The sequence below is a fragment of the Leptinotarsa decemlineata genome, unplaced genomic scaffold (genome assembly GCF_025532065.1).
Source record: "Leptinotarsa decemlineata unplaced genomic scaffold, Ldec_3_MD MMD2_P_RNA_scaffold_7, whole genome shotgun sequence".
NCBI lineage: Eukaryota > Metazoa > Arthropoda > Insecta > Coleoptera > Chrysomelidae > Leptinotarsa > Leptinotarsa decemlineata.
Window position 1 is genome coordinate 189908 of NW_027412534.1, and position 21458 is coordinate 211365.

The 21458-nt window shown below is 34.3% G+C and overlaps 1 protein-coding gene across 5 annotated transcripts in view; it reads left to right on the forward strand.

Annotated features, from left to right (window-relative positions):
- Pfrx (6-phosphofructo-2-kinase/fructose-2,6-biphosphatase) overlaps nucleotides 1–21458 on the forward strand; it is an 83885-nt gene that overhangs the window by 24719 nt on the left and 37708 nt on the right. Inside the window, exon 1 of one of the 5 annotated variants that reach the window (XM_074170148.1) lies at nucleotides 8422–8635. The exons of 2 other annotated variants lie outside the window; for them this stretch is intronic. In XM_074170148.1, the coding sequence (XP_074026249.1) occupies nucleotides 8569–8635 (67 nt within the window). In that variant the 5' untranslated portion in view covers nucleotides 8422–8568. Of the gene's footprint in view, nucleotides 1–8421; nucleotides 8636–13018; nucleotides 13244–20229; nucleotides 20447–21458 lie in introns of those variants that run through there. 2 more of the 5 variants (XM_074170145.1, XM_074170147.1) reach the window with 2 other exon arrangements.

Here is a 21458-nt window from a genome sequence, read left to right on the forward strand (position 1 = left end):
AAGATAATGATCTTTATTGAAATAGGAAACCTAATATACATATCTATGAGTGTAATAATAACACTAGAACAATGAAATATAAAAAAATGTATGCAAACATTTTTAAATTTAAACAATTTGAGATTTAAACTAACATGTAGCCAGACAATGAACATTACATATAAAGATTTCAGTATCATATGTTAAGTAACATTTAAATAGATCACGAAATATAGGTACATATATATATATATATATCTTCATTAAATTATTATTGAAACACTGATATTTGGTTTCATTACAGATACAAATACCCTAGTGAACAATTATAAACAATAGATGATAGCCAATAATGTCCCAAATAATTCCACATAACTATACAATTTGTATTCTATTACTTTTTTTTTTAATTCTTTATGTGCTCTTTTGAAATCTTTTGAAATGGATATTTTTTTTTATTTCTTCCGGTAATTCATTGAACTCGTGGAAGCCCTTAAAAAATAACGAATTCATGGTACTTCCGAATGCCGTTCTGTTTATATGTATATTATTGGAATTTCTTGTATTATAATTATGAATGTTTTAATTGAATTTGATGTAATCTTTAAAATATTCTGGTGCCATTCTATTTACAATTTTATATACTAGAGTCATTGAAAAATAGTAGAGTTTAATTTCAACTGATATCCAATTCAAGTCACAACAAACGAGAATTGCACTTAATCGCGGTCATCCGAATGTTTCAATCTGAAATTATTAATTTTTTACTCTTTTTTAAAATTGATTCTAGAACAGAAAGTTGCATTTCACCATTAAAGGATTCATTAACGAAACCCTTTCAAGTTGGATGGAATACATCTATCATACATTTAGAGTTGTCAGAAAATAATCATTATGTATTAGAGCAGGGGTCTCCAAACTTTGAAGCCTTCAGGCCATAATGATTTTTTCAGTTTGTTCCAAGGGCCAATTTCTGCCCTTAACTATATATTTCTAGACTAGGATAGTCGCAAAGTGCGTGACCTAAGCAAACTTACGCTTTGTTTGCATTTCAATTATTATTGTGTATTGTGACACTTAACGATATCTAGTGGCGAGTAGTGGTACTATGTACTTTCTTTTTCAGCTACCCGCTAGGTGGCATTAGGCGTAATTAAATATTTGGAATTACCGCGTTGGTTCGAGAAAGTTCTGGTTCTGCCTCGAGATGGCAGTACTAATTGCATATAAAAAGGCTAGCGGCGCAACTGCGAGTTAGTCTGCGTAGGAAAGGCGAAGGAAGCGAAACTGTCTATTGTGAAATAAAGTAACAATCGTCAATAAAAGTATTTTGATTTGACTTATTGTGTGATTTGTTAGTATGGAAAAGAAGCGAAAAATAGACAGTGAATGCAGAACGTTCCAAGAAAAATGGAACTTTCAGTATTTTGTGATTGAGTCCAGTAATGAGGCGCTATGTTTAATTTGTAATGAAACCATAGCTGTTCGCAAACATTAAACGACACTATGAATCAAAACATCTTCAAAGTTACTCCAAGTATACAGGAAGTTTGCGGAAGGAAAAATTTGAAGCTTTGAAACGCGGACCGAAATCGCAGCAATCTTTGTTTACCGAAGCGAATACTGAACAAGAGTCTGCAACTCGCGCCAGCTTCCGTGTGGCTCTTGAAATCGGAAAACATGGCAAACCATTCACCGATGGAGAAATGATAAAAGAATGCTTGATTGCAGTTGCCAAAGAAATATGCCCCGAAAAGGTAAATTTATTTAAAAGTGTCAGTTTGTGAGCAAACACCGTGGCTCGGGGGGTGCAAGACATCGCAGAAAATATATCATCTCAACTGTCTGACAAAAATGGACATCATGACTGATTGTCTCTAGCATTGGATGAGTCAACGGATGTGTCAGATACTGCTCAGGTGTTGATTTTTATTCGCGGAGTAGATAAAAGCTATGAAGTGTATGAAGAACTTCTTGATATTGATAGTATTCACGGCACGACAACTGGGGCAGATATTTTTAAGGGAGTTGAAAATGCCATTATTAAAAAGAACCTTCGATGGAGAAATTTGAAATCTATAACAACTGATTTAGGCAAAAATATGTATGGTAAAAATAAAGGAGTGGTTGCACTTGTGTCAAAGGATGTAGAAAATGATGGTGGTTCAAAACCATTAGTCTTACATTGTATCATTCATCAACAGTCCTTGTGCGGAAAATGTTTCGATATGTCTGAAGTTCCAAACCCAGTCATATCAGTTAACTTCATCAGATCCACTGGGCTGAATCACCGACAATTCCGCGAGTTTATTCAACAGATTGGAGAAAATGATTTACCATATCATACTGCTGTACGCTGGCTTAGTTGCGGTAAAGTCCTTAAGCGCTCTTTTGAACTTCGAGCAGAGATCGAAAATTTTTTTGAATGAGAAGCAGCGCCCTTTTGCCGATTTAGAAAATATTGAATGGATGTGGAAGTTAGCCTTCTATGTCGATTTGACAAATCATATGAACGAATTGAATCTGAGATTGCAAGGAGAAAATCAGCTTCTCCCTGATTTATACACCAATATCAAATCCTTCAGGCAGAAAATAATACTATTTCAATCGCAATTACGTAAAAAATGTTTCACACATTTTGAAACATGTGAAATATTCAGCCACACTACAGAGACTGAATTTCCCGTCAATTTTGCAAAAGAAACTTTGAGTGCTTTGAGGATAAATTTTGATACTCGTTTTTCAGATTTTGATGTCATTGCGAATGAAATTAAGCTTTTTCAAAATTCTTTTGATTCTGACATTGAAACCCTGGCTCCGGAAGTCCAAATGGAAATTATTGATTTACTGTGCAGTGATATGCTCAACCAAGTATCGAAACTCATCTTTGTTGGAATTTTATAAGAGTCTTCCACTGGAACAATTTGATAATTTGCATAAATTTGCTCGTGGGTTGTTTTCTGTTTTTGGTACTACTTACTTGTGTGAGAAAACGTTTTCCAAGATGAAGTACACAAAGAATGTTTACAGATCTCAATTAACCGATGAGCATCTTAAATCTCTTTTGATAATTGGTACAAGTAAAATTGATCCACAACTACAAATTATTGTCGGTGTTTTTGTTTTACTGTGATTCATTTCAATTATTTGTTAGTTATTAATATGCTTAAACTTAGATACTTAAGTTAAGTTTTCTTTGTCATCATTTCTGTCGTTAAGTTTTACCTTGCAAGTAAATAAAACCGAGTAATTATCATTCTGTGTTTTCTTCTTCAACTTATCACAGCAATAGTAACAACAATTAGGTAATCATTGGCTGTCGCGGGCCAGATTGATGACAGTAAATCATTGGCTGTCGCGGGCTGGATTGATGACACTGGCGGGCCGTAGTTTGGAGACCCCTGTATTAGAGGATGATCTCTAATATCTTTCATCTCAGTGATTGATTCGAAAAAATTTATGAGAGAGTTGAAGAATTTATCATATATTTATTCTACACAAGAGGTTCATATTCATTATGAAGCATTTCTCTTTCTCTTTATATAATAGCTTAGAATTTTTCAGATATAAAGTTTGGTTTGAACAATCTTGTTAGTTCACTAAAAGGGTTTGTTTCGTTTTTCAACACTCGAAAGAAAAATTGAATATATCTATGAACATTTTTTTCCCATCGTCTTAAATTTGAGTAGGCTTACAAACCCTACCATTTTCTTCGAACTAACAAAAGTTGCTTTACTCAAAATGTTCTGTCTCACAAACTAATAATTCGACAACTGTGAAATTTGTACACTTTTCTTTCAGGTTAGGGTTAACTAAAAATCATATCGATTCAATACTAGTAGCGACTACGAACTGATCTGCATATATATTGAAATCGATTTAAACGTTTTTGAATTCTGATTTCGATGATTATCTGTCTGATAATCGAAAAGAAAATATTTATATACGAATTTTACGTTATTTTATGTAATAAGTAGCAATTTGTCTCACTCAGGAAAATGGAGAAAATTACTTTATATTCAGCAAACTTGTGCAGTTGATTGTGAAGCCCCTCAGAAGATTAATTTCCGGTAACTGGAATAGAGCATCTTGGAATTGTTTCCAATGAAGTTAATATCCAATTTTCATTAAGAGATAGAGTGGTTTGAAAATGATTTTTTACTACACCTACATACAGTGCATTTCTTCAATGTCCCCCCTTTTATTTTTTGAACGGGTCAAGTTAAAAAGTTGAAACTTGGGATAATGAAATTAATACATGAATACTTTATTTTGAAGTGAAATTGACAGATTGAACTTTCAAGATAGCAACTGTTCGCCATCTTGTGACACATTTTTTGAAGCTCCTGACAAATGCTTCACAACTCTAGAATATAATGTCAATATCATCAACTACTACAAAATGGCGGAACTTTTAATAATTGTCTAAATACATAGATATTCAACTACATAATATGAGGTAATAAGCTTGATGTCAGTTCGGAAGATGCTCGAAATGGTTGCCTTGAACTTCTTCACATATGAACAGCCTATCCGATATTTCACATTTTCGAACACAGTAACGTCAATATCTCTGCAAATATTCATTATTCTCTGCCGTATATCCAATATTGAAACAGGTTCGGTTTCGTACACTTTTCGCTTCAAATAGCCCCATAAAAAAAGACCAAAGGTGTCAAATCTGGCGAGCGGGCTGGCCATTCTGTAGGACCTCGACGGCCAATCCAACGACCGGGAAAAGAAGTATCCAAATAGTTTCTTACTTGTCTGGAGTAATGTGGTGGTGCTCCATCTTGTTGGAATACAGTATCCAGATCGAATTCATTAGGATTCCCTTCGACGATTTCGGTGATGAGATAAATTTTGATCAATAAATAGAGGTCCTTCAATATGGTTTTCCAATATTCCTGCTCAAACGTTAATTTTTTCTGGATATTGAGTATGTGTTTCCCAGAGAACGTGAGGGTTGGTGTCAGTTCAATAACGGCAATTTTGTCTGTGAACATTGCCGCTTAAAAAAAATGTACATTCGTCACCAAAACACATATTGTGGATTGCAATGGTTTCTGTCATGATTTCGCAGAATTCTGTTCTTCGATCAGGGTCATCTTCAGTTAATTGGTGTACCATTTTGATTTCGTATGGATGATACCTATTCCTCTTCAAAAGTCTCCACACAGTAGAAGGAGACACATCACAAACATTCGCGCCGGAATAAGTAGACTGTTCAGGATTTACTACCATCTCACCAATTATTTGCACTTGCTGTTCTTCCGGAATGGACGAATGACCTGGAGGCTTTTTGCTATGTACACTACCGGAAGTTGTGAATTTGGATACAAGTCCCCTCAAATATTTTCTACATATAGGACGATTTGGAAAACGTTCATTGAAACTCCTTTCGGTCTCGTGAAAGTCACGCGTCGCACCGTAAATAAAAATCGCTTCAATTTTTTTCTTTCAATGGACGACAATTGACCATTTCAGAGATTGTTGACGTGGTGCCTTTCTACTAAAGTCTATCCAAATCCAAGATAAAGTAAAACAAAACAAAACTGAAGCGTGATGTTCACGTGATCGCCCAGTGTCAGATGGAAAGGACAGCGTTCATTGGTGAATTCGCCTTCTTGGTACGAGTTCGGTACCAGCACAGGGTTGTAATCAGTCGTTTGCGTGTTTGTGTGGCGTACGTTATAGTATATTGTTTAAAATTGTTTTCCAAGATGTCCAGTACAAACATTGCTGATGACACTGTGAGCTATCCTCTGAGTCCAGATAAAATTGGAGTGCGTTGCGCTTCCATTTACAATGTTTCACGGGAATATAAACAAAATCATACATTTTCCAAACCGAATACAAATCAGAATCGTCAAACCATTATAAAATCAATAGATGATGCTGATAAACATGTAATCAGAAGGAAAGTGCATGAGTACTTTTTCAGAAATGAAATACCCACGATAGACACAGTACTCACAGAAATAAATGAAGATGTTTTACTGCCAAGTTCTAAGCGATCAACATTCCATAAAGTATTGAAACATTTGAATTTTGTATGGAAAAAACGAGGGCGCAATAGTTTATTATTGGATAGAGAGGAAATTGTGTTATGGAGGAGAGAGTATTCGACCAAAATTTAATATTATAGGGAACAACAGAGAACAATTTATTATATGGATGAAACCTGGGTTAATGCTGGTCATACTATCACTAAAGTATGGGTCGATGAAACTGTGACCTCATCTAGGAGGGCCTTTCTAGATGGACTATCCACCAGATTAACAAATCCATCAGGTAAACTTATATTTATATTAAGACCTGCCTCAATCCCAATATATAAAAAGTAACCCTCGTATTTGTTTTATTTACTTACATACCTCTTCATAATTTCAGGTAAAGGAAAACGGCTTATTATTTGTCACATCGGCAATGAGAATGGGTTTGTTGCTGAAAGGCTGTGGTGTTTCGAGTCGAAGAAAACTTGAACGGTGAATCTTTCGAACAGTGGTTTTCCAAAGTTTTACCCCATCTGGAGGATAATGCTGTGATTGTAATGGACCTTATCATTTGCGACGGTTAGAGAAGATTCCGACAACCTCTTCAAAGAAGGTTGAAATCCAAAATTGGCTGCGATCAAAGAATATTAGCTTTGAAGACTCAATGCTAAGAGTACAGCTACTAAAAATTGTCAAAGAGCGCAAGCTTGAATACCAAAAATATATAGTCGATAAGATGGCAGCGGGCCAAAACAAAATAGTCCTTCACCTACCTCCATACCACTGCGAGCTCAATCCCATCGAGTTAATATGGGCGGATGTGAAGAATTTTGTAGCTCAACATAATATCACGTTCAAATTTGCAGATCTCAAAGTACTTTTTGATGAGGCTTTGAAAAGAGTCACAGCGGAGAAATGGGAGAAGTGTGTTCGGCATGTGATATCGGAAGTCGAGACAAAGATGTGGAAGCTTGATAACATGATAGAGGCACAAATAGAGCCACTGATAATTCAGATTGGTGAGGATGACACTACTGATGAAGAGACAAATTCATCCAGTTGAATAATTTAGATTAATATTCCTTTTGATTTTACATAAAATAAAAATTATCAATAAAGAAATAATTACGTCTCTTTTCATATAATGCTTGAGTGCGGTGTGAAAAATCCAATGAAGATCTTTTTATATTACACATATTATCTGCATTTTCCCCGTTAAACTGCAAAACTTGTTCATTTCACTCGTTATTATAAAAAAGTTTTCCTAAGTATGGTATAGCATTTGCGATCAACAAGATGTTGGTTCTGAATACGACCCTGGCCAATTCTTGGGATCTTCAATATCACGTGCGTAGGGCATGTCAATGTTTACATCCACTCTATCTTGGATTTGAATTTGCTTTAGTAAAAAAGAAAACTAAATGACAATAGTTTTTAATCTTCCTCTTGAAGATGATCACTTGGTGATCGAAACACGTGTCGCGGAGGTGTTGAAAATAACGATTTGGTGTTGGGAAAAAACTCCAGTAATGTTAATTATCACACCAAAGGTTCCAAACAGAGCATCACGAGAATATTCTTTCTAATTGAACAATGATGTTAATTGTCGTACTGACATTTTTTGTCGTTTTTATTAACAAAAAATAACTTAACAAACCTTATCGGATTGTTGGAATTGCCATATGGCAGATAAAAAGGAATATTTCTAGAAATATCGAAATTAATGTATTTGTCATCAGGAATTATTAAATGTTCCGCCATTTTGTAGTGGGTGGAGATATTGACATTATATTCTAGGGTTGTGAAGTATTCGTCAGGAGCTTCAAAATGATGTGTTACAAGACCCCCTTTCCATTTAATTTCTTTCCCAGATGGCGCCCAGTCGCCATCTTGAAAGTTTCATCTGTGAATTTCACTTCATGCATTAATTTCATAATCTCAAATTTCAATTTTTTGAGTTAACTCGTTCAAAAAATAAAAGGAGGGGATTGAAGAAATGCACTGTATGTTCGAGACGAGTGTAACAACATAAAAAAATTAAACAAACGCTAATCGAGTGTACATATCCCGCGAAATTCGAACGATCACCCTATTTTTTGAACAGACCTCGTATACCTTTCAAGGACAATGCAATTTCAGACACAGGCTTTAGTGATTGCAGAAAAATCTTCGCTTTGAAAATAAAATCATTTATTCCCTGGAACATTGTTGATAAAGGCACGTTTTTTTATATATTCAGTATATGTTTACAGAACAAAAAATGGAAGTTGTGAAAATTTGCGATATTTCAACAGAGCATTTGCCAAACAACAGTTTATTTTTGTTCGTTCAGATCAGTGAACGTTAATTGTTTATTAGCGCTCCTTTTGATTGGACACATGTTGAGTCTTCTTCACGTTCGGTTGTAATCACCGAGTCTCAAAGATAGGTACGAGAGTGTTACTTCATATCACGTTAGTTTGCTAATAATAATTGAACCAAAAAAACAATTTACACGACATCGCGTCACATGATATCAGTTAAAAACTTTTTTATGGTAGGTGTTAGGTCGGTAGTGATCGGTTAGTGTATATCAGGAAATTAATTCTCAATAATGGAAGGAACACCAGATCATGAAGGAAGGAAATTCAGGAAGCACAGATTAATGTCGATTAGAATAGGTAAATAATGAAATTTTACATTTGTATACTGAATTTGCTTCCATTGGATTTTTCAATTGCCAAACAGGTTGTAGTAATACAAATATAGTACTAAAACCGAGGGGAAAAATTATAATATTCATTCCAGATTGTACCCTTTTACATTTTGGCACAGTATACCATAACCTCATTTTCGTGGCTGCTGTTTTGCTTTCAGAATTGCATTGCATTGCCACTATTTCATGATGTACACTCATCGCTTGAAACGTAGCGTTATAGTCTGGTCAATAAGTGCCTTTCTAGTCAAACTTTTTTCTCCGCCTTCGAAAAGTATGAACGAGGTGTCATTCGATTTGGAGTACCGTGTAGATGACTTTTGAAAAACTTTAAAAAAAATATGAAAAAAATGACTTGTTTTTTTGCAAATATCTCAAAAACTATTTGACATTATTCAAATCTAAAGCAAATGGAACTTCAACAACAACAACAACATTATTCAAATATATTGAAAAGATTCAAAAAGAAGAGGATATTTCCCAAAAAAAGTCCTTCCTCCTGGAACTGTAGGACCAATATTTATAATTTTCCCAGGGGATTGAAAATACGTACTGAAACAGCTACTTTCATATAAACATTGAATTTCACGAAAGAAAAATTATTTCGAAACATATTGGTACTGAAGAACCCTAAGGAAAGTGTCTTACGACGAAACATCGATGTCTACCAGTTAGAATGACAGTGTTCCATGTAAGTGACAGTTTTACCTTTCATTAAGTAGACTGTGTAGAAATCCTGTGAATTATATCTGATTTTATTCCATAACGAATGTTTGAAATGCAAACTGAGTAGAGAAAAGAATTTTTGTATAATTCAGTGTTCATATAAAAGTATTTGTTCCGAAAGAATTTTTCCTTTCGTGCAATTCGATGTTTATATGAAAGTAGCTGTTTCAGGCGGGCTTTTTCTTCTAGTTTGTGTCTGAAAAATACTTCTTTGCATGATCTACATAATTTGTTTCGTAAATACTTTTCTACACTGTGAAAACATGTAGATTTGAAATATTGTTTCATTCTGATTCTGAACTTGATAAAATTAAGACTTCTTAAGTTTGGCGGAATAGTATTATATAGATTTAAGTTCAAATAATTCATTTTGGGAGTTGTCAAACGCAGTTTAGGAATTTTCAATAATTCGCCAGATCTGGTGTTAAATTCATGGTTGTGCGAATTGACACCGTTAAACTTTTGTTTGTTAAACTGGTGTTATGGAAAAATACAAAGAATCGTCAAATAATCTGATCGAGTTGGAAAAAGATTGACGACAACAAAAACAACTACTGAAAAAAGGCTGAATTCTGTTACAGAATTATCATTGTTATAGTCAACGATTTATACGACGCCCAGAAACTTTTTTTATATCCCCCCTGGCATCAAAGCGAAGTTTATTTTGCCACAGAAATTTCGAAATAAATCGAGTTATAGTCTATCCATTCCAAATTAGAACGGCAATAAAGATAAGAGCACTACGAGGGGTGTTCATAATCACTGCCCGACAAATGGGAAATGTATCTACTACCAGTGCTTTTATGTTCAAAGCGTCCCTGGTAGAGTCATAAACATTTCTTGCCTGTGACTCCTAGTTGCCCAGATAGTTAGTAAACGTGCTATCAAATGTAGTTGAGGAATAAAGGCTCGGCTAGCTGGACTGGCTGAATACTAATTTTTTGTCCGTTTCACAATATTCCTTTATCAGTGCCGTGTGTTCGTGGGGTTAGGTGAGGTAGGGAGTGGTTTTGCAAACCGATTTTTGAAAACTTTTTCTAGAGATCAATTACCCTAACAGCAAACTGATATTTTTGCACTAGACGCGCGTTTCGTTAACAAGGTTAGCATCTTCAGGAGAAGCAAATTGATACTGAATCTAAAGACAAGGGTTAGCTGTTTATATACCTTAAGTTTTTTGGTCCAATGTGGACTTTGTTTGTTAAATGATGATTATCCTAATTGATTTTTCGGTAATCAACTAGTGGAGCCACTACCTGCAAATTAATTTGTCACAATAAATCAAAAAGCGGACAAATTAATTTGCAGGTAGTGGCTCTACTAGTTAATTACCGAAAAATCAATTAGGATAATCATCATTTAACAAACAAAGTCCACATCGGACCAAAAAACTTCAGGTATATAAACAGCTAGCCCTTGTCTTTAGATTCAGTATCAATTTGCTTCTCCTGAAGATGCTAACCTTGTTAGCGAAACGCGCGTCGAGTGCAATAATATCAGTTTGGTGTTAGGGTAATTGATCTCTAGAAAAAGTTTTCAACATATACACCAAAGGTTCCAATCTCATCGTTCAAACCGATTTTTGTGAAAATCTTAGTGTTTTTGGGTACTTTCATCAATATGGTTTTCTGGAGACCGTTTGAAACAAATGATAACATTACGTGTGAGGAATCTGTGTCAATCGACAGGGATCCGAAATTTGAAAATAAGAATTAACATGTTCAAGTTCAGCGAGTAATTTTAAATATTCATGAATGCTTGAAGAAGGAAAACTGTCACACTTCACAGAATGCTATTGTGAATAGAATATGCGAGTTAACGAAACTATCTCGTTCGACAGTTCTTCGAATCATTAAAATAGGGGATGTTATTGACCATGCAATGACACGAAAACAAAGGAATAAAAAAATCTCAAACGATGATGGTGCTACAAAAGATGTGATTCGGTGAACAATTTATGGTATATACCAAAAAAAATGAAGTACCAACCTTGGAAATGAATTGGTATAAATCACTCGACTATCCCGATTACAATTACAAATCTATAGAAACTCTATGAGGTGTCTTATATCTTGTGGTTTCAAATTTTAAAAAAATTGAACAATCGGGTGGTCATAATGGAATCGACACGCATTGTTCTACTCCGACAAGAATATTTGAGGCGAATGAAAAGCTATCGAGAATCCAGCAGACATATAATCTATCTCGACGAAACTTGGTTTGACACCTATGATGTTGTCAAATATGGCTGGGTAGACGAAACCAAGTATTGTGCTTTGAACACACCTTCTTCAAGGGGAAAACGTGTTATAATTTTGCATGCCGGGAATTAAAGTGGTTTCGTACCTAACGCTTTGCTTCTGTCGGCCAAAAATATAAAAGATTCGTCTGCTGATTACCACGATGATATGACTGCGGCTTTATCCGAACCCTGGTTCAGTGAGCAGCTTCTCCCAAATATTCCTCCAAACTCGGTTATTGCTATGGATAACGCTTCGTATCATTCTCGGTTATTGACTACAATACCAAACAATAACACAAAAGAAGCAGATATTGTTGATTTCATGCGAAATCTTGACATGGAAATACCCGAAAAGATTCCAACGAAAAAGGTATTACTCCATAAAACAACGTAATTTCAAAAAAGAGTATATTATTGATTCGATGTGTGAAACACGTGGTCATATTCTCTTACGTTTGCCTCCATACTATTGTGTGTTCAATCCATTGAAATGGTTTGGGCCACAATGAAAGAAAGCTTGCGGAAATGTAATCAGTCACCGACTTTGAATGCTGTGGTGCTTGACAATATAAGTCGAGTGGTGAATGAAGTAGGTAATAGTGATGTGTGGAAGAACTGTGTGGCCCACGTTATAAAAGAAGAGAACAAAAAATATTATGTGCACAGTTCCATAAATCCGATCGTTATTCAACCCGATGATGATTCCACCTCATCCAAATATAGCGAAGAAGAATTTTGATTTTTCTAGCAATTTTGTTGGCCTCTATTATTTTTTAAATATATGTTTGACGAGAATTCGGTGTGATTATTTGTGTTTTCATTGTATTTTAGAGTTTTCGACTCGGAAATAAACTACCTTGAATTTCGAAGTTTTTCATAATTACCCATGGCGGAAAAATTCAGTTGAGATAACTTTTTCATGGGGTGATCAATTGCTATGATTGTAAGAATAAGTAACTGAAAAACTACCACTGAAAAATCATATGCCGACGCCTATGTCGAGGCGGGAATTCCTTCTCTGTGCTGTTCCAATTGGTATTGGAAATACTATACTACGTTTTATATTGATATTTTCGATTCAATTATAATTGTTAGAATTATATTGTATATATTTTCATTGTGTGTACCTAAAAGGACTGTTATATTGGTTGGAAACGAAACATTCGAGAAAATCAGATTATTTAAGAAATCCGGACGGTAGTCCAGAAACTTATTCAAAGCTCCTTGTACAAGCAAGTCTATTGATTTCCACCAGAACATAGGCAACCAACTTCACCTTTCTATTTTCACGGTCGGTTGTCTGCAGGCAGTAACATAACATTCAAGTTTTTGTTTGAACATTTGTTTTCTTGCTATTGAATAATCTGAATAGCAATTATAATCCATATGTTCGTCTTTCAGTTGAGTTGAGTGAACGGTTCTCAACAAATTTAGCCTTTTTTTGTTGATGTTTAGTGTAAGCGTTTGCAGTTTTGTTCTTTATCAATTCTGTGACAACACCCGTTAGTGATAACATGTCATCCTTGAACGATTCTAGTGGTTGTTACAATAACTCGCATGGTTCACTGGGTTGGAGGTTTTTGAATAAAGAAACGTTTGGTCCAGGTTCGTAAATTACAACATAATTTTAAAAGGAGTAGTAAGGATTGGAATTTGAAGGGCGCCCTAGAAGCATCTAGTTGGTAAACAATGATCTAAAAATAGAGGAGTAAAAGTAAAAGTGTTGTATTGTTTTTGTCAGTCATTGTGAAAAAGTTATGCTTTATTGATATGCTTCGATGGCAATTCTAAAGTCCAAACTTGGACAAGCGTAATTGGTTTTGTAAAACTGTGGAATGAGAAACTTTTATGGGTTTATTCGTCAAATAGAGTGATGCATAGGAACATTCAATGCTACATCAGTGTTCCGATCAGGAATACCTCAGGGGTCCATTCCGGAACCACTATTATTTCTATTACTTTTATTAATTAACAAGCTTTTATTAGCTTCACCTGTATGTATGTATCGGAAAATATCAATGATCATTTTCTAAACAATATACCCCTGATTGATCCTAATGTTTAGATGAAATAAATATAATGAATAAAAGAGAAATGAAACTTTCTATGTTTTTTACCACTTTTATTTACTGCAGTTTCGTCCTATACGGACATATACAATAAACTCTAAAATTGAATTACTTGGCGTGGTTTGGTTCCTTATGTTTTCTACTAAAGTCAGTGAATTTTTAATGCTGTGAGGTGGGACGAAATTGGTAATATTTTTAAACAATTGTTAAGACGTATTCCTAGTTCTCCTACCGGACTATTTATATACGAAACTACCGATCGTATGGGGTTATCCTCTTTATGTGTTTTTATCAGGCCATATAGTTTAGGGCAGGGGTCTCCAAACTACGGCCCGCGGGCCAAATCCGGCCCGCTAGTGTCATCAATCGGGCCCGCGACAGCCAATGATTTACTGTCATCAATCTGGCCCGCGACAGCCAATGATTACCTAATTGTTGTTACTATTGCTGTGATAAGTTGAAGAAGAAAACACAGAATGATAATTACTCGGTTTTATTTACTTGCAAGGTGAAACTTAACGACAGAAATGATGACAAAGAAAACTTAACTGAAGTATCTAAGTTTAAGCATATTAATAACTAATAAATAATTGAAATGAATCACAGTAAAACAAAAACACGAATGAGATTTATGTAATTGTGATTTTCCACCGACAATACTTTGTAGTTGCGGATCAATTTTACTTGTACCAATTATCAAAAGAGATTTAAGATGCTCATCGGTTAATTGAGATCTCTAAACAATCTTTGTGTACTTCATCTTGTAAAACGTTTTCTCACACAAGTAAGTAGTACCAAAAAACAGAAAACAACCCACGAGCAAATTTATGCAAATTATCAAATTGTTCCAGTGATATTTGTTCTTAACCATATCACTGCACCGTAAATCAATAGTTTCAATTTGGACTTCCGGAGCCAGGGTTTCAATATCAGAATCAAAAGGATTTTGAAAAAGCTTGATTTCATTTACAATGACATTAAAATCTGAAAAACGAGTATCAAAATTTATCTTCAAAGCACTCAGAGTTTCGATTGCAGAATTGACGGGAAATTCAGTCTCTGTAGTGTGGCTGAATATTTCACATGTTTCAAAATGTGTGAAACATTTTTTACGTAATTGCGATTGAAATAGTATTATTTTGTGCCTGAAGGATTTGATATTGGTGAACAAATCAAGGAGAAGCTGATTTTCTCCTTGCAATCTCAAATTCAGTTTGTTCATATGATTTGTCGAATCGACGTAGAAGGCTAACTTCCACATCCATTCACTATTTTCTAAATCGGCAAAAGGACGCTGCTTCTCATTTAAAAAAATTTCTATCTCTGCTCGAAGTTCAAAAAAGCGTTTAAGGACTTTTCCGCAACTAAGCCAGCGTACGGCAGTATGATATGGTAAATCATTTCCTCCAATCTGTTGAATAAACTCGCGGAATTGTCGGTGATTCATCCCAGTGGATCTGATGAAGTTAACAACTAATATGACTGGTTTTAGAACTTCAGACATATCCAAACATTTTCCGCACAAGGACTGTTGATGAATGATACAATGTAAGACTAATGATTTTGAACCACCATCATTTTCTACAGCCTTTGACACAAGTGCAACCACTCCTTTATTTTTAACATACATATTTTTGCCTAAATCAGTTGTTATAGATTTCAAATTTATCCATCGAAGGTTCTTTTTATTAATGGCATTTTCAACTCCCTTAAAAATATCTGCTCCAGTTGTCGTGCCGTGAATACTATCAAAATCAAGAAGTTCTTCATACACTTCATAGCTTTTATCTACTCCGCAAAAAAAAATCAACACCTGAGAAGTATCTGACACATCTGTTGACTCATCCAATGCTAGAGAAAACCACTCATGATGTCCATTTTTGTGAGACAGTTGAGATGATATATTTTCTGCGATGTCTTGCACCCTCCGAGTCACGGTGTTTGCTGAAAAAGTGACACTTTTAAATACATTTACCTTTTCGGGGCATTTTTCTTAGGCTACTGCAACCAAGCATTCTCTTATCATTTCTACATCGGTGAATGATTTGCCACGTTTTTCGATTTCAAGAGCCATACGAAAGCTGGCGCGAGTTGCAGACTCTTGTTCAGTATTCGCTTTAGTAAACAAAGATTGCTGCGACTTGAGTCCGCGTTTCAAAGCTTCAAATTTTTCCTTCCGCAAACTTCCTGTATACTTGGAGTAAGTTTGAAAATGTTTCGATTCATAGTGTCGTTCAATGTTATAGTCTTCGAAAACAGCTATGGTTTCATTACAAATTAAACATGGCGCCTTATTACTAGACTCAATCACAAAATACTAAAAGTTCAATTTTTCTTGGAACGTTCTACATTCACTGACGATTTTTCGCTTCTTTTCCATACTAACAAATCACACATAAAAACATTAGGTCAAATCAAAATACTTTTATTGACGGGTGTTACTTTATTTCACAATAGACAGTTTCGCTTCCTTCGCCTTTCTTACGCAGACTAACTCGCAGTTGCGCCGCTAGCCTTTTTATATGCAATTATTACTGCCATCTCGAGGTGATCGGAATACATTAGCTAGAACCAGAACTTTCTCGAACCAACGGGGTAATTCCAAATATTTAATTACGCCTAATGCCACCTAGCGGGTAGCTGAAAAAGATAGTACATAGTACCACTACTCGCCGCTAGATGTCGTTAAGTGTCACAATACACAATAATAATTGAAATGCAAAAAAAGCGTAAGTTTGCTTAGGTCACGCACTTTGCGACTATCCTAGTCTAGAAATATAGTTAAGGGCAGAAATTGACCCTTGGAACAAACTGAAAAAATCATTATGGCCCGAAGGCTTCAAAGTTTGGAGACCCCTGGTTTAGGGCAAGAGGGGTTCATGTTAGTGATTCTCCGTTTCTCTGATTCCGTGAAAATGATTTTAGTATCTAAGAGGAAATTTTTCAGTTCATTTTGACTATTTTTCGTCGGGTCTTTCTTGATGACAGTAAGGTTTTCATTTCGAATGACTGACTCAATTTTCTGAACATATGTTTCTCGTTCAAGGATAACGATTGCATTCGATTCATCAGCTTTCGTGAAAACAAGATCGTTATTTTTTATTTTTTGTCGTATAGATTTTATTATGCCCGTTTCTCTACTGTGTAATAAAGAGAATGGATGGCTTTGAAATACTTCAACTATATTCATTTTGATTAATTCTTTCGTATTTTTTATTACGTTTTTTGTTAGGATGTTTCAAAAGTTTTGTCCATTTTTATGAGTCTACTTTAAACTATAATATCTCAGTGAATACTTACTCAATTCAATTGAAATAAATCCATTTGAATCAGTGAACTTTTGTCAATGTAACACTCGTGGATTAATTACGTCAGCATCAAAATTCTGTGCTCGGGAATCGATGAAGTCGACGAAGGCCGTTTTTGTCTGGTCCTCATTGGTCCTGGCCTTCTTCGTGTTATCTTCCAGATATTATCAACGTATGGGAAGATTCGTTTCTCTCAGAATCGAATAATTTTAAAAATTCCAGATGAAAATTTTGATCTGATTTGTTTTTTATTTTTTCAATCATCAATTTCAAACCCTGCTTTAAAGCTAATTCAAGAGAAAGACAGAGACAACTCATTTCAGATACAGTGAATCCGGATACAATATTTTCGGACATAATATTTTTCTATGTAATTTCAATAAATTTGTGTATTGTGAATAATAGTTACGGAAACGTCGAGCATGTATTTAGCATCTGTAATTAAAAAAAAAGTTGTTTATTTCCAACAGGAGTACCCAGTTGCAGGAAATGCTATTATTACAAAGTATATACGAAACGAATATTAAAAATAATGGAATATAGAAATGTATGAAAGTAAATGCTAAAAAAGCATATACGGGGCTATTCAAATTCGTTTCTGTACATGGGGATCTCGTAAACGATAAGAGATAGAGTGTCGGTTAAATTATGGCAAAGTTGCGTATTTTAGAGACCTATTCAATGATGTAAAGAAATCGAATATAGCTCATTTGGTTCTGGAGATATACAGGAAAAACCAAAAAATTCCAAATTATTTTTTTGCCTATATCTTCTTTATTCGCAGACATATTGAAAATCTGTCCACATTTTGCTATTGGCACTTGATGTGGGCTTTCAGAATATATCCATGAATCTTTTATACAGGGTGTCATCTGACTTGGGCCACCCCCATCTTTGAATTTTTAAATACGGATCTGTATTTTTTATTGTAGTTTTTGGATCGTAGACGTTCACTTCATACTGAGAAATTAAATTCAATTTTATATTTCGGGATGTTTCGATAATATTCGATTATAATTGTGTGAATTATTCCCTTTTAAATTACGGCACTAGAAATTGGTTGACTAAGTTGATCAAAAACATAATAGTAACTTTCACGTCTCCCTTTGTACCGTAGAATTTTTCGAGAGTTTTTTTTTTCATTTTTAGGTACCTATTCATATTTTTTCCATTGCTCTGAGCGTTTTCTACAATGAACTTCGAAGAAGAAAACCTTTAATGATTATCTGAAACATATCTACAACAAAAATGTATGATATGTGTTTTGATGAGCAGAAAAAAAAAATGGTAGCAATAATAACATCTGAAACGAACACTATAATTATAATGAAAATTGAAATGGAGTAAGTAATTTATATAGATACACAAAAAAAATTTATTGTGCAATAAATTTTCGAATTGGAGTCCTTCCAATTCGAGACAAATAATGGGACAATAAGATGGTCTGCAAGATCACCAGATCTTACTATTTTGGACTATTTTCTATGGGGGACATTTGAAAAATAGGATTTAGGTACGCTGGCAGAGAGATAGAAAATGTGGAAGACTCGAGATTGAGGATTTTGAATGATTTCGCAACAATGCAGCAAATAAGTGTATTAAGGGCAATAAATAATATGAAAAACCGAGTTTAAAAATGTCTCGAAATGGAAGGACTCCAATTCTAACATTCATTGCGCCATTAATTTTTTTGTGTATATAAATTACTTCATTTCAATTTTCATTACAATTATAGTGTTCGTTTCGAATGTTATTATTGCTATCATTTCTTTTTCTGCTTATTAAAACACATATAATATATTTTTGATGTAGATATGTTTCAAATAATCATAAAAGGTTTTCTCTTATTCGAAGTTCATTGTAGAAAACGCTCAGAGCAATGTATGAAATATGAATAGTTACCTAAAAATGAAAAAAAAACTCTCGCAAAACTCTACGATATATAGGGAGACGTGAAAGTTGCTATTATGTTTTCATTCAACTCAGTCGACCAATTTCCAGGGCCGTAATTTAAAAGGGAATAATTCACACAATTATAATCGAATATTACTGAAACATTTCTCAGTGAACGGCTTCTCCCAAATATTTCTCCAAACTCAGTTATTTTGATGGATAACGCTTCGTATAATTCTCGGTTATTGACTACAATACCAAACAATAACACAAAAAAGCAGATATTGTTGATTTCATGCGAAATCATGACATGGAAATACCCGAAAAGATTCCAACGAAAAAGGTATTACTGGCGACCATAAAACAACGTAATTTCAAAAAAGATTATATTATTGATTCGATGTGTGAAACACGTGGTCATATTCTCTTACGTTTGCCTCCATACTATTGTGTGTTCAATCTAATTGAAATGGATTGAGCCACAATGAAAGAAAGCTTGCGGAAATGTAATCAGTCACCGACTTTGAATGCTGTAGTGCTTGACAATAAAGGCGAGTGGTTAATGAAGTAGATAATAGTGATGTGTGGAAGAACTGTGTGGCCCACAAAAGAAGAGAACAATTATTATGTGCACAGTTCCATAAATCCGATCGTTATTCAACCCGATGACGATTCCACCTCATCCAAATATAGCGAAGAAGAATTTTGATTTTTCCAGCAATTTTGTTGGCCTCTATTATTTTTTAAATATATGTTTGACGAGAATTCGGCGTGATAATTTGTGTTTTCATTGTATTTTAGAGTTTTCGACTCGGAAATCAATTACCTTGAATTTCGAAGTTTTTCATAATCACCCATGGTGGAAAAATTCAGTTGAGATAACTTTTTTCATGGGGTGATCAATTGCTATGATTGTAAGAATAAGTAACTGAAAAACTACCACTGAAAAATGATATGCCGACGCCTATGTCGAGGCGGGAATTCCTTCTCTGTACTGTTTCAATTGGTATTGGAAATACTATACTCATCAAATATCAGAAACCTTATCATTCCTAATAATTCGTCTGATTAAATTCTTTGATTAAATTGTCTGATTGAATTCTTCAATTGTCGACCCTTCTTACAATCATTCTCTCGTAATGTCGTTTGAGGAAGAATAACTCAGTTGGCCGAAATATTCATTGAAAAAGAATAAAAGATCCACGTAACCGTATCTACTCAGATACTCAACTACAGCTGATAATAACAGTCTATTTTCATTCCATTGAAAATACAAAAATACGTACTGAACTTATTATCAGCACTCCCAGATGCTCGACTTCAGTTCAGGTCAACTTGATCTGAACAGTGTTGTTTAAGTTGATGGGCGAGAATAATGAAAATTAGGAACCCATTCACGTAGTTTCAAGACTCATCATCACTTTGACATTTAGTTGGTGACCTTTTATTGGAGTGGACAGTGATGTTTGAAATGAATGAATCCACAAGTGCTAGTAATAAACGTCGTGTGATGTCAAGGTCGTTTTCCATTCACATAGGTATTTATGGAGAATACATTAGAAGTGAAATACAGAAAACCTGTACATAAAAAATAGCACGAACAAAATGAGAAATGAACATAGAGAATATATTTTTATTTTTTTAAATCTAATGAATGAATTCATGCCAACATTTTTCTGATCCTGTTTTTGATAGCCTTGGCCATTGAACTTTCTGAATAAAATGGCGAATGTCTGATGAATGACAAATATATGCAGTGCATTTCTTTATTGTCACCCCCTTTTTTTGATAAAATGAAATTTGGAATAATGAAATTAATGCATGAATACTTTATTTTGAAATGAAATTGACAGATGAAACTTTCAAGATGGCGACTGGGCGCCATCTGGGAAAACAATTAAATAGTCCAGTCATTATAGTAAGTTCACCTCGGAATTCGAGATACTCAGCTGTAAGTCTGTAAATACTTGTATATTGACACCCTAAAAGTTGTCTCAAAACCTACATATGGTAGGGTGTAAGCAACTATTAAATTTCAAGGTCAAAGGTCACAAAAATCGGTTTTTTTGCGCTTTTTTTGGAAATATCTCATTTCCTATGGGTTTTTTGCTATTTGTATTTATTATCAATACTATAGAATACAAAATTATCTACAAATTTTGTTTAAAACAATTTTTATACGGTGAACCGTTTTCGAGATAGAGGGCGGAGAGCGCGCGGTCACAGCATCACTTCAGGTCAACCGGTGCCTCCGGTCGAAAACGCGCCATATATAGTGGATGAACTATCTTTAAATCAATGATTATAAATATTTGTCAATTTTTATTAACTATTATATTATATTTTATCATTTTTTTCCTAACTTATCCACTTTTTATTCAGTATTAATTTATTTAACAACACTTACCTGCCCATGTAATTGCAGAATTATTAATGAAAACATAGGAATTATATTTGAATTTTAACCTAATTAATATTTATAACTTCTTACATGATGAAAAAAAAACAAATAAATTATGAAATGATCTTTTTATTAAAAAATATCATTGA